This window comes from Thermobia domestica, chromosome 5, assembly GCF_964235325.1.
Source record: "Thermobia domestica chromosome 5, izTheDome1.hap1.1, whole genome shotgun sequence".
NCBI lineage: Eukaryota > Metazoa > Arthropoda > Insecta > Zygentoma > Lepismatidae > Thermobia > Thermobia domestica.
In genome coordinates this window covers 223,380,145-223,396,480 of record NC_137458.1, presented here as the reverse complement: position 1 = coordinate 223,396,480, position 16,336 = coordinate 223,380,145, and the positions used below count along the sequence as shown (strand labels likewise).

Genomic DNA, 16,336 nt, shown 5'->3' with positions numbered 1-16,336 from the left:
TAGTGAAGTTGAATACTTAAAATGTAAGACTATCTGTCTTTAAATTATAAAGAAAAGTTAAAATTCCTAATATGAAGAGTATGAAACTTTAACAATTCCTTTCATTGTATATATGAGACATATTTCAACATACGAAACACAACTATATAAATCGAGTTCCAGTTCGTTTGATCCTTATATTAATCATACGATTACTGAAGGAAACAATTTCCAATCCTATACATAAAACAATTTTCATCATAGGGAACAGTAAGTCTTAACTTCGGTTTGATATTGGTGCAAAACCAATTGTTGTGTAAGCAAAAGAACAAAGAAGTGTTTATACATGCACACATTTCAAAAATGTAAACGTTATATACTATTTCTGATAAAAATCATAATTTTATTTGAGACTTAAATATTTTGTTTACATTTTCGACTTAGTTATCCTATCGTCTTGTAGAGAGGTCTGGTGTTATAGCTAGCACCGTTCCTCAAGAGTTTGCGTCTGATTTCTGGTCGATCATGATTTTATATAATACTGTTCTTGGAATATACTTTTACGTTATTTTTAATGGATTTCCACAGGTGGGTTAACTTTACTCTTGTTTTGTGCTGTTAAATTAAGCATTAAACAGAACACTGCTCAGTAAATAACAATTCAAGTGGTAAAATATATCAATATGTAAGCAAAGTTTTAAGATACATTTCAGTTTTCTGAACAATTGGACATAAAAGTTATAAAGCCATAACGGTAAACAATTTCACTTTTTATATAACATGTTTCCTTTGAAGTAGAAAACGAATAGAAGCACGTTTCGGAAAATAATACAAGATTTGCTACGTCTACGCACACGCATTTCAGGTGAAATGGTTTTAGTAACCTGGCATTCCTTTCATATATACAGGGTGTTACTGAACTTTGCGAGAAACTATAAGTTGTTCCTCATGTCAAAATAAAATAAGAAGTTTCGTATGGACATGTGGAGAAAAGTACATAATTTTAGAAATAAAGCTGTCCAAAATCGTGAAAGAGCTCAATTTCAACACGCGCTATTTGGAATATGTTACATGGTCCACATTTGCGTAAACAAAGTGGACTAGTGGTTCACATACACGCAACCATAAATGGTTATTTCATCAATATACAATGGGTGGCCAAGTGATTCCCTACGAGGTATAATTCCCGGACATGTTTTCAACATAATTCTCAGGTATAGTTTGATTTCAAGGTGGATCCAAAGTAGGCAAAATACGTCTTCACAAAATAAACACCGAATGTTGCAACAGGAGGTCGGAAGTGTTAGGGACGGCCAGCTCCACTGTCCGTTGTGTGAAAACAATCTTTAATAAATATATACCGTAACAAAATACATCATAGCATGCATTCTGAACACGAGTAACTGTGAAACTGAAGGTCTATAACACTTTCGACTTTGAACCTAAGCATTCCTTGTCTACCGTTATCAATGTTTTCCTTTCGCCTACTTTGGACTTACCTTGAAATCAGACCATATTAAAGGATTCTGTTGAGAGGATGCCTGCGAGTTATACTGTATACGGAATCCCTTGTACATTCACTGTATATTGTTGAAGCATGCATTTTGGATCGCGTAAGTTTGACTTCCTTCAAGCTGATATGGAGCTCTACTAGACGGTTTTGGAATTCGAAATAGTGCGTGCTGAATTTGGGCTTTTTAACACTTTAGCTCTGAAAGTATTCACTTTTCTCTAAAGATTCAAATTAACTTTTTGTCTCTTTTTCATGTAAGGAAACACCTCTTACCCTTTATCGGTATGACTCACTAAGATCCTGTATAATTAGGTCGGGTGAACACAATTATATATTACATTTTTCTAATTTCGAGTAAACTGGAAAGCAAAATTGGCTATTCTTATGCAATTCTTTGCGATGGCACAAACAAAACAAGCTTGCCCTCTCATCTGCTGGTACATTTGCAAAATTAAACTATCTACATAGCCTTTATGTGGTCCGCTTTAAATCTATTCTACCTAGTAACTCGATATTGTTCGCCAGAACCTTTCATGCGTATATATATGCCACGATGTATATATAATCGGATACCCTCGTAGCCCTTTAATACTCATATTACCGTATGAATTCATAGGTTTATTTCTGGAGAGAGAGAACTTCAATAGAAATTTTGCTCTTGATTAAGTGAGCTGCGTGGGTTTTGGGTTTATCTGGATTCATTAGAATTTGAGTTTAAGCCTGTTGTGTAGCTAAAAACGAACTACAAGAAGTTTTCCTAGTCAATGAAAAAGGAAAACCGAGAGATTACCTAATAACTTTAATCAATATATATAATAAAATAAGTGTGGTTTGTCCGTGCGTGCCACAAAGGCTCCGAAACGAAGATCCCGAGCCCCATGGGAGTTATATGGTATTGTAGCCCTGTATCTCCCATCCATGAAGGTGGTTTCGGTTTGGACCAGCAGGGGTCTTAGAAGTAGAAAACGCCCTAGCAACGGTGTTACTGAGCTAAGAAAAAAGGCTTAAATTTTAGAATTATCAACAATCATGAAAAATGTTCCAGACTGTTATAGAAGTTTCCCAAAAATTCGAAAATGTTCTAGAATTTTCAGGATGCTCTAGAACCTTCTAGAATTATCCATGATGTTCTAGAATGTTCCAAAATATTCGAAATTTTGTAGAAAGTGCCAGCATGTTATATTATTTTCCTATAGGTTTGAAAATGTTCTAGAATGTGCACCAGTAGGAAGGTATATACTAAGAATACGGGGTCATTTTTATTAAACTTTACAAATATCATTATCATTATGCTCAGGTTCTTCTCAATCTATTTAATGTTTGAAAGGAAAATGGTGGGGTTAAATCTAGATGATGGGAACCAGACAACAGAACCTAACTTATCCGAATCCGAGCTACTACTACTATTTGTACTACTACTACTACCCTATTACTACCAACTACTACTAATTCTATTTGTACTATTACTTCTACTAAAGGCTGCCTCTCATATCTAAACACAATTATTTCTGTGGCGCCCCTGAAGTTTACCTGTTCCAGGTTGAGTATCGCCATGCGCCAACACAAGAAGTCTATATAGAGTAGCGACACTATTTCCACAAAGAAATGAGTTTCAGTGTTACGGTAAGAATTGCTTATTCAGAAGCATAATTAACTAAAATTATAAATTACTGAGAAACAACATTTCTGGGAGGTACATTGACAGAAAGTTAAATACATGTCAGTTTCATCTTTAAATTACTTTATGCTCTTTGGCACCAGTGTGCTCAATTAGCACCAAAGAAAGTTAACAGTCAACAATGGACCGGAGTCTGAGCCATTACATTTATTTACAAAAAATGAAATGAAATTTTTGAGTTTTACGTCCCAAGGTTACACTACTACTACTATTTGTATGTCGGACATTTACTTACAAGTTTGTTTAAAAGAAGAAGATATAACGTCTAGAGACATCGTTGAAAATACAATGATGGTTTTAGAATTATCACAAAGTACCTAAAATGCCCGTTCTTCGTACAAGGAAAATGCGTTTGTAGGAAATGAATTGCTCTCTCTAAATTGGGAATTAAATATATGCCAAGGAAACGTTTAAAATTTAAGATCGGATTAAGGAAAAGTGAAATTGCGAGACAGTTAATTCTATGCCAGTGATATGTTTAAAACGCAACAAATGGAAGTAAATTGCTAAAGGTAAAACTTAGTCTAATATAAATAAAATGAAGAGTTTGTTTGTTTGTTTGTTTGTTTGTGTGTGTGTCTGTCTGTATGTCTGTGCGCGGCCTGGGGACCAGACTAGTAGACCGAGAGTTACCAAATGTGGGTCACGGGCGCCTTGGTCCAGGCCCCAGACCAAGACGAAGCGTTTTTCTGAAATTTCGAACCACGGGGGACGTTTACCGGGACATGCAAAAGAAGCAGGAAATGACCGAAATTAGTATGTAATTCATAGTTTTCGCGCTCGCCGAGGTAATTGGTAACACTGTCATTAGCAATGACTTTCAAATTCAGCTACCATTGTATGCCGGCCGTGGCCCCCTGCTGGGAGCGGGGGTTACCGAAACATCTAAAACTAATAGAAAATGACCGACATTAGTGTCAAATCCATAGTTTTCGGGGTCGCTGAGGTCAATGGTGAAACTCAAGAGAGTGTTTACTTTTAAATTTAGACCCCATCAGCTAAGGAACGGGGACCATACTAAAGAGGGTGCCGAAACATGTAACGTTAATCTAAACTGACCGATATTTGTTTGAAATCAATAGTTTTGTCTACATTCACGTTTTTTTCTGTTTGGTAGTAGATGGTTTTTATTGTGGTTAAAAACAGGTTAGTTAATGGTTGTACTAAGTATAAACAGTGTTTACTATTAAGGTCATCCCAAAGGAAACACATTTACTTTGTCGGATATGCATTCACACAAAATAGATTCAATTTTAGAAATGTTTAATTTTTTTTTGAGTTTTCAGTTTGTTGACATAGATATTTTACCTGACCCGTACGAAGAACGGGCATAACAGCTAATATTGTATATTTTGGTTTGCACATTAAAGAGCATAAAACCGTGATATTAGGTGAGAATAACTTCTCGACTAAATACTTCTTATGACATGCAGAAACAGAAACTAAACACAAAGCAAATATTTGTATTAAGCGATTTTTATTCCCTTTCACCCCTTGTCCAACGTTTTTTCCTCTTTTCAACTTTTGTGTATCATGTTTATTTTATTCAGTTTGAGTAACATTTACCAACTGAAAGAAAGTAGCTGAAAAACATAAACAAATTATTATGTTTTCCAAGAAGAAACTTACATATATACTTTTAGCGATGATGCAATACGACCCTCTTCGTATAACATTATTTATAATAATTTACTAGTGGTTTGAGTTGTTATATGGAACATCATTTATGATATGACTACGGCCATCAAAAAGTAGACATCAATAAAAACTAACTCTGTATTACAAATCTATGAATTATTTTGCAAGAAATAGCGTTTGGTTCGATGTAATTTTTAGATTTCATAGATTTAATGTAACGTACATTTTTACACATACACATACATCTGTCTACAAGATGGACCATTTATCTTGAAACTCCCATGCACGTTTTCAAATACAGTAGAGCGACGATTATCCGAAGTAATTGGGGGACATGGGTGTTCGGAAAACTGGTTAGTTCGGATAATCGAACTGTACATGTATATTTGCCATGCGCGGAGCGGCACGCCTCAACTCTAAGCTGGCGCAGCTGTTGCTGTGAACAGCTTTGATACTGCCGCTACTTCTACAGCCAGTGCCAAACCGACAGAAGTGTGCTGATTGTTGAAACACAGCGACTGGCGGCTTGGCCGGTCAGCAGCGCCTTATGAAGGCCCCATTAGAAGCAATGTTCCACCAGCGGTGGCTCAGTGCGGCGACTACTGTGGGAAACTTGGTTTGGGAGTGAGGGGGATAATGGACGGTAGGGTGGGAGAGTAACAGGTGCGAGCGAGTACACAATTCGGTTAAGCGGTCGCTCGGTTGACCGACGTTCGGTTAATCGACGCTCTACTGTAATAAGAAAAACATGACGAAGTTTGGCTCCACGCAAATACCATCAGTGGGACATTATTCTACAAGTTCAGAAATGTGCCAGATGAATAGTGTTGTCTACAAAATACAGAGTTGTATTTTTTTCAAATGTGATCACGCGAGATTATTACAAGTTCAAATCTTCATATTAATCAAAAACACACAATATCAAACTTATTGTTCAGTGTTGATAACTAAGGACGTTGACGTTAGTGAGTGTAGAATTTATCGTTCTGTTCATCAGTGAGAGTATAAGAGACGTGGGTATATAACGTTGGTTCCGAACGATATGACCTTCACCAATAATTGAACTCAAGTTTTCCACGCCAAAAACGTGTATATGATCATATATTCACGAGTTCTAAGGATACTACAATATTACAAACATTGAAATTTTTTAAGTTTGTACAATAGTAATAACACAATAGAAGTCTACAAAGTAATGTACAACTCATGTGCCTTACTGTCCAATACTACGACCATGATACAAGATATTTAAAAGAAATTGAAATAAAATTACAATTAGTTTGAAAATTTGATCTTATTCGAAATGTTTTGTTTCCAGAGAGTATTTGAATAAGAATAATATGAAAGCACGTAGATAGCTTTTAGTAGGCATAAGTATCATGCTGTTTACAACGATTTGATATCTGGAATCATGAAGAGCATGGTTAGAGATTCCTATATTACTTAAAATGATATATTTGTATGAAATTTCGAAAAAAAGATTGTTGTTTAGATTTGTTCCCTTGACATTGCATGGACATGTTTTGGCAGTTATAACTACGAGTTTTGGCAATTAAAAGATTTACAATGGCAGACGTTAATAATGTTTATCATACCTTGGTAAGTTTGCGATAATGAATTAATATCAACAACATCATATATTTTTTTTACTTCTATTGAGAACAAAATACGTGATTCGAAGTGGTACCGATATAAACCATACTAAATCAAGCATATTGTTGAATGATTTTTTTTTTAAAAAAAGTAAAATTTCAATCAATTGTAACTTATTTCTTATTTGTTTAAACTATAGTATATACTGATTATAGTATTTGACTCATAAGTGTTGTGAATGTGAGGTTCCACATCCGCTTCATTTGCGTTATTATTGTTGTAGAAGCCTCCAAAATTTGTGACACTGTAATTATATTTGTGATACTGTAATGTCCTTTGTGATACTGTAAGAGAATAATTAATTACCTAATCCTGTGGAAAAAAGTAAACTATAATATTCTCTTCCTTTCTTCGTTACTGAAATCCGGGACAATTAAGCGTCCCTAAAAACATTTTCGGGATGGCGGGACGCAGATCTCGATTCCATAACCCACACTTAAAGCGCCCAAACCACTCAAAAATTATGTGCTGTTCATAGTATCCTTCTTGAAAGCCTGTTGAAGCATTTGGTAAGTTTTCGTTTCCGATTTTCCAAGTAGGAAGCAAACACACTTTCCTTTGTTCCACTTCACTTGTTCCTTTGAATCTATCATAACGATTTCGCAGGTGGCAAACGAGAACAGTTGAGGAATACAATAATACGATCAAACGTTAACTCCGTACGCAGACGCCGCTTGGCCAACTAATCTGGGAAGGTCTCTACTAGACCCATCTAGCAGAAGAACTCTCTACTACGCCTAGGAACGGAAGCGCTCTTTCAATCCGGTTTCTTTTGGGTTCCCCCTCGTATATTTTTATCTTGAATGGCCAGCGGAAAATTACCAAAAATATGTGTCAGGGATTATTCATTAAACTATTTCAGAAGCAAGGCGCAGATTGAAACAGAGTACTAAAGATAACAATAAGTTTGAGCAGTAAAACTTTTTGTCCTTGGCCCAATGAAACGAATGGTACGTTCAATGTCAAAGTAGTTAAATCGTACTTGTTCTATGTGTTTTATGTGTTCAAGTTATTTTTCTATCAACTTTTGAATTACTGAAGAATTATAACTTTTCCACAATTCTTTTCAGTGGTGCTCCAAAGGTAAACTAGTATGTCACATTACATATCTGGAATCTCGTTGCAATGAAGTGTCATGAATTACTGTATGGCGTCACAAGCTCACATTGAGGCAGATCTAGACCCGTCAGTAAGATTGCGGGAAAACAAATTAGAAGGACACGCAATGATTATTCACTGCCGAGTGTTTCTCGCGTGAATAGTCCTTTTTGTGTGTAGTTACCATTTTCACAAAAAATATATAATATATAATAAAATCATAAAAAATAATAATAAAATTTATTTTGTTTGTGTTGAATGACGTTCCCTTTCCTTAAGATTACGGACTATGCAAATGTATCAGCGACCGGTGGTAACGAACCCACTGGGCCCGTGTGAGCTTGCTATCAACAGTCACTGACACATTTACCAAGCCAATCATCTACGGAAAATAGAACTCAAATTCGCCCAAATGAAAAGATTCCAGAGCCTCTTCCATCTCAACTCACAGTCCGGTATCCAGGCCTGCAGTTCATCATCCGCACCCCATCATGAGATAGGTTGCGAACCACAACTACCGACACAGAACATCGACTTACGAGTGGAGCTGGCAATGAGCAACATGGAGATCTTAATTTTGTCTGTAATGGCCCTACCAAAATAAAAAAATACAATCTCATAAGAATTCCAAACAGAATTTAGTAGCGCAACGGAAATAAAAAGAATACAAACTGAGATTTCGATCAAACTGGTAGAAAAGAAAAAAATAATGAAATTCTGCAAGCTCGGCTGTCTCAATCCCGGTCACACTAAGGAAAATCTCTTTCTTCGATTCACAGCAATTGAGACTTTCATTTTACCAGTAAAATAATTGTGTACGTACTGCTCTATATGTTGTCCATATTTCACATACTATTAAAATATAACTGTACTCAAATTTACTACTTAAAACTAAATGATACGTTCTTGAGCTCGAAAAGAAAGATATTACTTCACGGCTAATTATCCTTTTTATTTAACATCATTCATTGAAATACACTGACAAGAAGTTCTATAAAAAATTTTCACATTTCTTGAACTGACATACCCATCTGAACCAAAATAAACAAAAGAAAAGTAACATTAAAATTTTCTAATTTTCAAAGTCGAAATTACTATCCAACAGATTTCTTTTTCGTTCAGCTTTCAAGCATTTCTCAAATCTGCATATTCATCAATATTTTGATATTGTGTATTATCTGTCAGGAAAGTAAATGTACACCTATTTTTCGAGTCTGGCATTCCTGCGCTCCATCCGTGGAGAGTATGAGAATTAAATCAATCAAATGTTTACTGAGGGGCAAAAAGAAAAGTTTAATCTGAATAAGACATTGTAGAGGAGCACAAGCTGTGAATACGAATAGTGCATAGTGTAAATAAAGGATGACACCGAAAGAGAAAGCCAGAAACAGCTGTTAAACTTAGAAAAAAGACTAAAAATTGTCGAAGTGGGAACATAAATCTCAAATACAACAAATACGCCGACAACTAAACGTTCACCACGCCATGATCTTGGTGTAGTGGTTAAGGTGCTGGCTTACAAATGAAAACAACGCGAGTTCGGATCCCCATCAAGGACGTTTTTTAAAAATTTTGTTAATAATACATACAGCTCATGAGAGATGGTAAAAGAGGTCGTATTTAGTCTTTCGTAGCAATTATTATTGGTAATGTTTAATACTGATAATACTTTTTGCCTTTGCGTATTGCTTTTATTCTCTTCTTAATTTTAAAAGAGAAGAATATCCGAACAAATGCCACCAAAATTACTCATATTTTGAATGTAAACGCCATTTGCAATTAGTAAAGAATGAAAATTGAACGTTCCGATGTAGCTGCAAAAAGTAAAAAGAAAAACATGGAAGTGGAGTGTTCGAATCCATACTCATGGTTATTAATAAATACAATTTCTACATGCTTTACACCTCCCGACCACGTTTCTACGTTAGCAATTAAGAGGTTTGTGTTTAGGTTAGGCTGGTCAATACGTTTTGCAAAGGGGCCCGGTTTAGCTCTGACGCACCACAGGTGCGAGTAGGGAGCAAAACACCTTTTCTTTCTCCCTCTGTATGTCTATTTATCTATCTATCTGTATATATATATAACGCTATTTATGAATGCCATAACCACCCTAATTTTCAGCGGATTGAGACGAAACTTGGCACAAACATTAATTGTTGAAATATCTTGATGAGTTCGTTAACCAGAATAATCAGATGAAAATGTTCAAAATGGCGGCCCTTTAAACTCTTAAAAACTTCCAAGGGAACCAAATTTCGCCTGTAAATAGGTATTCAGAAAGTTTGAATAACTTTTCCTCTTTTACTGAGACATTTGTGTGCAGGGACTTATTGAAATATTGGACCTGATTAATCGCATAAAGAAGGTTCACGCTCTTTCGCTACGGTCACGCTTTTTTTTTTTTTTTGCAGGAGGGAGTTATTTTCGTATCGAAACAAGATGATTGTTAGTGATGATATGAAATTACACATTGAAGGTGAAGTAACTTGTGAAACGTGTTATTTAAAAGAATAAATAATAAATGTGCTTTCCCCTAACACAGAGAACTGTAAATCATGTATTTCGAGTTCGGGAGCGTGAATGGCGAGGAGTGTTATTTGATTTGCGTTTTAGTAACACATTGCATTGCAAATAAAGGTAGGCAACATTAATGGTAAGTAAATTATTATTATTATTATTATTACTATTATTATTATTAATAATAATAATAATAATAATAATAATAATAATAATAATAATAATAATAATAATAATAATAATAATAATAATAATAATAATAATAGGAGTTGTTTGTGGCAAGACAATATCTTCCTCAATTCTTCTTCAAACGTAATAATTGTAACGCCATATCTCCCTTACAAACAAAATATTAACAGTTTATATCGAGAGAACGGGGAAATTGTAGAGTGATGGGAGCAACGTTGGACAGTATGCACTCATAGTAATCAGAAAAATAAGCGATTTCAATGCAAAATGAACGAAGAGTCATTGCCATGGGTAGTCATGAAGCCACGGCAGAGCCCTCTTTAGGCAAAATGTCGATAACTTATATCGAGAGAACAGGAGGTGATAGTGAGATGGGACGAACGTTGGACACTGTGGATCCAAAAGGCGCATCGAAAAAAATTAGTGGTGGGGGGACGCCTGCCAGCCTTACTTATTTCCACATAATAATATAAAATTATATTGTCGAAATACACACACGAGTTAGCTAGTAATATTTGTTATTATTATTATTATTATTATTATTATTAATATTATTATTATTATTATTATCGACAGGGTCTTTCCATTACGTGTGCATGTTTGACATGAAGCCAAAGAGAAAATCCATCATTCGTAGAAAGAATAACAATAGTCAGTTACTTTAACTGTGAACGACAGCGAAAAATACGAAAAGAGTGATTAGCTGTACCGAAAAGAAACAATACTTTCTCTCAAATGGATAAAAAACCAAGCCGAGATAGATTCGAACTCGCATGGACGACGTGAAAAGTCAGTGCTTTGTCCACTTTTTTTAACTGACTCACCGAACGTGTTTCAGTAACTTACTTATTGCTAATTTTACTTGCTTCACTCGTTTAACTTGCTTTTTCTAATAACTTATAACGACAGAGACACGAACCCAGAAACATAAGGAACAGTTAAAAATCATAGATGCTCTCCCGCCGGGAATAGAATCCGGGACACCAGACACAAAAGTCACACGCGCTAGCCACTAGACCAGAGTCGAGGGCAGTGCTCACTCTCTGTGTCGTTAGGGATTACGACCACTGTATTGCCAGCTATCACTTCTGTGGGTTGTATACTATGATCACATGTTTCTTCTTTGCTGGAAGAGTTAAACCTACATTCTATGTAATACATGAGGTATTTAGACCTACATGCTCTTCATATGATGTAATAAAAGGGTCATGCTGGGAATAAGAAAAAGAACATTCCTTCGACAAAACGGAAACTATTGGCATCAGAAATATTTATCTACGAGGCATGCGCAGAAACATAATTCAGAATAGTTACTGTTTAGTGCAGTAAACGAAGAAAGGGGTATAAAAAGCAAATATGTCGCTTCAACGAGATCGACCGGAGTTGACAGAGGCGGAAGCAGATGTGTAGTAATACAACAACTTGGTTAAATTGATAATTGGTTCTTTATTCTGTAGTAGATCGTATCATAACTTTACGGGAGAGCAGAGAAAGACTTACTAACGCTGTCATATAGTAAGCTTTAGTAACACGATCATATAGACACAAATGGATGTAACTGTGAGTACTACAACTTGGATTTAACGAAAGCCGTTTAGATATTCAGTGGCTTGCAGGGTTGTATAAGAGACAAAAAGATAAGACACAATACAATTCTTCATACTTCAGCTTCCAGTAACTAGATACATGCAATTTCTGCTTAGATACTGAAACTGCTGTCGGATTTTAATACATGACGTATTCCAGGATACAAAATGCTTTGCATTACTTGTTTGTTTGTAGACAGCTACTAGCTTAGTGTTCTGAAAGGTTGTGCATAAACTACGGATAGCCAATTCCGGAATTAATACTTTCCGGACTCCCGAAAGTAAAACCGGACAAATTTCGGAATTCGGAAAATTCCCATTTTGGAATAATTCCGGAATTCAGAAAGGGAAAGTTCCGCTTCCAAAAAATGAATTTACTTTGGTTAATATGAATTGTGGCGGAAATAAGTCTTTGAGCAGGTAATGGCGACTGCTTTGAAAGAAATGGGGTGTATGAGAATTTAATCTGTCATATTTGTAGTTTCGTGTGGAGAAAAAACAAACTTGTGAACCAACGGTTTAAGAAAAACTGAAGTTATTAATGTAAACTTTGCCGACATAATAAAAGAAATACGAAAGACATTTTGAATCAAAGAAATATAACATACAAGTTTGCAAGCGGAGACAAAGAAACCTAACGTAACCAGACTAAAGATGAATAGTTTTCCGCGTAGCGATCAGGGTCAAGCTGTTTTAGAGGGCAAGTTTCGAGTTGAGTCGAGTTTGATAATGGCTCGCTCGCGCGTTCAGTTCGTTTTGACTTCTTTTGAAATAATGGCCTGATTAGAATGGAATTGCGAAAGCCATGAGAAATGTAAGCAGTAACGTCTTTTAGTGATGCTCACGACAGGGGTGCGTCTCGCCTCGTAATTTTAGTGCATCTCGTGGGGCAATTTTAGTGTATCTCGTCTCGTCTAGATAACGAGAAGACAAGATTTTTTTTACGAGACAGCCTCAAATGTCGTAATCACCAATATAAGTATATATATATTGTTGTTCTTAAAATCAAGGCTGAGACCTGCACTGTCGAATTCTTGAGCCCAAGCAGAAGACTAACTCGGGTAGTGATATCAATCGGCTCGGCTCGTATCAACTGAGCGAACAGCTCGAGTCGGGTCGGTTGGGATGAGCCGATGACCCGAGCCGGCTCAGTTAGAACGACATTTGAGCTGAGTCGATGGCTCGAGCTTTCTCGGTTGGGATGGGTCCCTTACTCGGCTCATGTGAACCGATTCAAGCCAGCTAAGTTGAAACTAGTCCACCGGCACGTTTCGATTCAGCTGAAATAACCTGATGTCTCAAATCGGCTTGGTTGGGTGAGCTGTTGGCTCGGCTCACTTCTCGGTTCGGTTCGATAGTGAATGAGCTGTAAGCTGAGCCGCTCGAACCGTTGAGAAGCCTAAACCCGGTCCCAGCTGTTTTGAACATGTTTGGCTGAAGCCTATAACTTTTAGTGTTGCCACGAGACGAGACAGAACCCTTTTACACAAGACACGAGACGAGACAGACTACTTGTCCCGTCTCGAAAATGAAAACGTTGGCTGGAATGGCCAAGATTGAAATTGCCAGTGGTCATATAGATTGCAAAAGGAAAATCCCCTTTGTGAGAAAACATGTTGAAAAGCCTTCATAGAAAAGTGTCCTCTGTCTATTAAATGAAACAATCGTGATACATGAACCTCCAAGAATGTCATCCTTAATGTCTTGTCCCCAATTTTTCTTGCTGTAAACTGAGGAATTCTCATTTTTTCATTTCTGGCTGGAATGATGCTAAACAAAATCAAAGACAGGGAAGATGTTTACAAGGTCAAGAAACCGAACTACCACCACCATTTATTCAATTTGAAAACTGGGTAAGGTCTACATTCATTACAGGCTGTAGTTGAAAGTTCTGGCTGAGATGGCGGAAGAGAACAGAACAGACTACAGTTGTTTTTATTCTCTGGTGGCGGTATTCTTTTTGCTATATGAACCGAAAACGGCAATTGAAGTATGTTATCTTGCAACTAAAATTTTGTCTTCTCTCTCTCTCTCTCTTTCTCTCTCTCTCACACACACATACACATAAAAACACACTTTTACCATTTTACCAATCGTTCGCTTATTATACAGCAGTCATGTAAAATTCATCTCTTCGTTTGGAAGCCGGGCGAAGGACAAAGAAAGCAAAAATATTGTCGACGAACCCTTCAAATTGTTTGCTTTTAGCAAATTTATGGTACTAACAATACCACTGGAGTTGAAGAGGTTTTACAGGGGGCCTTCCTTTTGTTACGCGGAAACGTTTGATCTGACCAAAGTGCGAAATTACCCTCTGCTGCCATGTTGAGAGGAGGGGAATACTTCCCTTTCCTAGTGATTAATATTCATTAGAACCTGAATTATCTTCAAAAATGGTTTCTTTCAGGCGCATAAAATCTTTCGAACTTGATAAATGTAAAGAACATTTGGTATAATATTCATGGAACTCCGTTGAAAGCAGAAAATATCATGAGAATGATCAGAAAATATCATGAGAATGAGAATTCGAACATTGAAGAACATAATTAACAGAAAAGAAATAGGATACCCAAACCATATTTTTAAACCTGCTATAAAATGTATATCCTATATTTTTACTAATTCCTTACTCCCATGAAAGTATCCTGGGGAGGATATTCTCTCCAACTTTCTCAGACTGAAATCCTTTTATTTCGTACGATTTCCCCCCTGACACAATACGAAAAAACAAATGCTGTTAAAATCCATACAGATGACCCTTCCGGGACAAACTCGGGGCCTTCAAGCCGATGGTCTATCGCCGCAGACCGCTCGGCTTGGTTTGAAGATGTACGTTGTATGATTGCGACTAGATCACGACAATATAAGAAACTTTAATCCAAAATGGCAACCCAAAAAATCAACTTTTTTTAGACCACTAGCTAATCTGGGTGTACTGTCATGAGTTCGTTACACAAACGGGGCAACCACCACATAGTATCACACACCCCGCTGTTATGGGAACAGATTTGAACCATGGAGGTGAAGACTGGCCGCAAGCATTCTTTCGTCAGATGTGTCGTTCAGCTCCCATTACTATGAAACTTTAAGTAGAGCTTACTGTGCAGTAACATAAAATTTCAATCAAATACTTTCCATTACTCAATAAAATTATTTGGTTCCGAGCTTTTTTTGTAAAATAATAATAATAATAATAATAATAATAATAATAATAATAATAATAATAATAATAATAATAATAATAATAATAATTGCAACAAATCTAAACATGCTAAAATGGAAAGTAATTTTTGATTGGTATGGGTTAACACTGTGAAACCTAAAGGCTGGAATATATGAAATCAAAGTGTACACACGTATCTATCTCTCTATTTATCTATATATCTTTCCATCTCTCTCTCTGTCTCTCTCATATATACAGACACTATAAAGCAAGTGGGTTGATAGTATACGGTATTGTCGGGGATGGTGACACCTTTACATCGAACTTTGCTTGTCGTGTAAACATTATTTGACATTAGTGGCTTCATCTTCGTCGTACCTATGAGCAATTTACTGTATATTCGTGTATTAAAACTCGTGAAACAAATTTCAATGTTTCAGAATGTAAAAAAAAAAAAAAAAGCCAGGTCGAGAAGCCTCAGAGAACTAACAGCAGCAGAGATATATTATCTTGTAAACTATTTGCCCTTGCCTTGTGAGCTTATTTGAATTTATTTTTAAGACCGTTAGGCAACTTTGGCCGAATGGATGATGATGGGGAAATTAGTGGAATGAAGAAAGTAGTAGGATACTAGACAACTTCGAGAAAATACACACATTCGAAATATGAAATGAAATTAAATGAAATCTTTGAGTTTTCCGTCCCACGGTTAGGCTAAAGGAGACAGTGATGATGTGTAATGAATGAAATGGTGGAATGAAGAAAGTGGGAGGAACCAGAAAACCCCGAGAAAACCCACGCACACGGTGTTTGTCCACCACAAAGTTCACTTCGCGGGCTGGGATCGAACACGAGACCCCAAGCACCAGAGGTGAACGCTCTACCACTGAGCCACCGCGGTCCCCACACACATTCAATGTCCACCACAAAGCTCACATGGCACTAACCGAGATCGAACCGACTACCACATACATCAAAGGTGAAGGCTTCAGAGTGTAGCTAACGTGACATTCCTTGTCTTGTGTGTACTGGGTAATACTTGTAACTTCGTTGTATCTTGATTAGCATGGTGCAACCTGCTACATTTTACTTTCGTTCCCATGATATGCTGCTATATTTTTACGAGACAAGACGAAACAAAAAGAGACAAACGAGACGAGACGAGACGGACAGAACCCCTCGAGACGAGACGGGACGAGCTCTTTTTTGAGACGAGACACGAGACGAGACATGCTTTGCATGAGACGAGACGAGACAGCCTGAAGTCTCGTCTCGTGGCAACACTAAAAACTTTTAACAATTTTTGGCTCGAGCCCGAATAT

At 36.6% G+C, this 16,336-nt stretch overlaps 1 protein-coding gene across 1 annotated transcript in view; it reads left to right on the top strand.

The window, feature by feature from the left end:
* The first annotated feature begins 438 nt into the window (after window positions 1–438).
* Window positions 439–16,336, top strand: part of LOC145685406 (mite allergen Der f 3-like) — an 80,736-nt gene continuing 64,838 nt past the window's right edge. Inside the window, exon 1 of the mRNA XM_081757800.1 lies at window positions 439–567. Within this exon, the coding sequence (XP_081613926.1) occupies window positions 505–567 (63 nt within the window). The 5' untranslated portion in view covers window positions 439–504. The remainder of the gene's footprint in view (window positions 568–16,336) is intronic.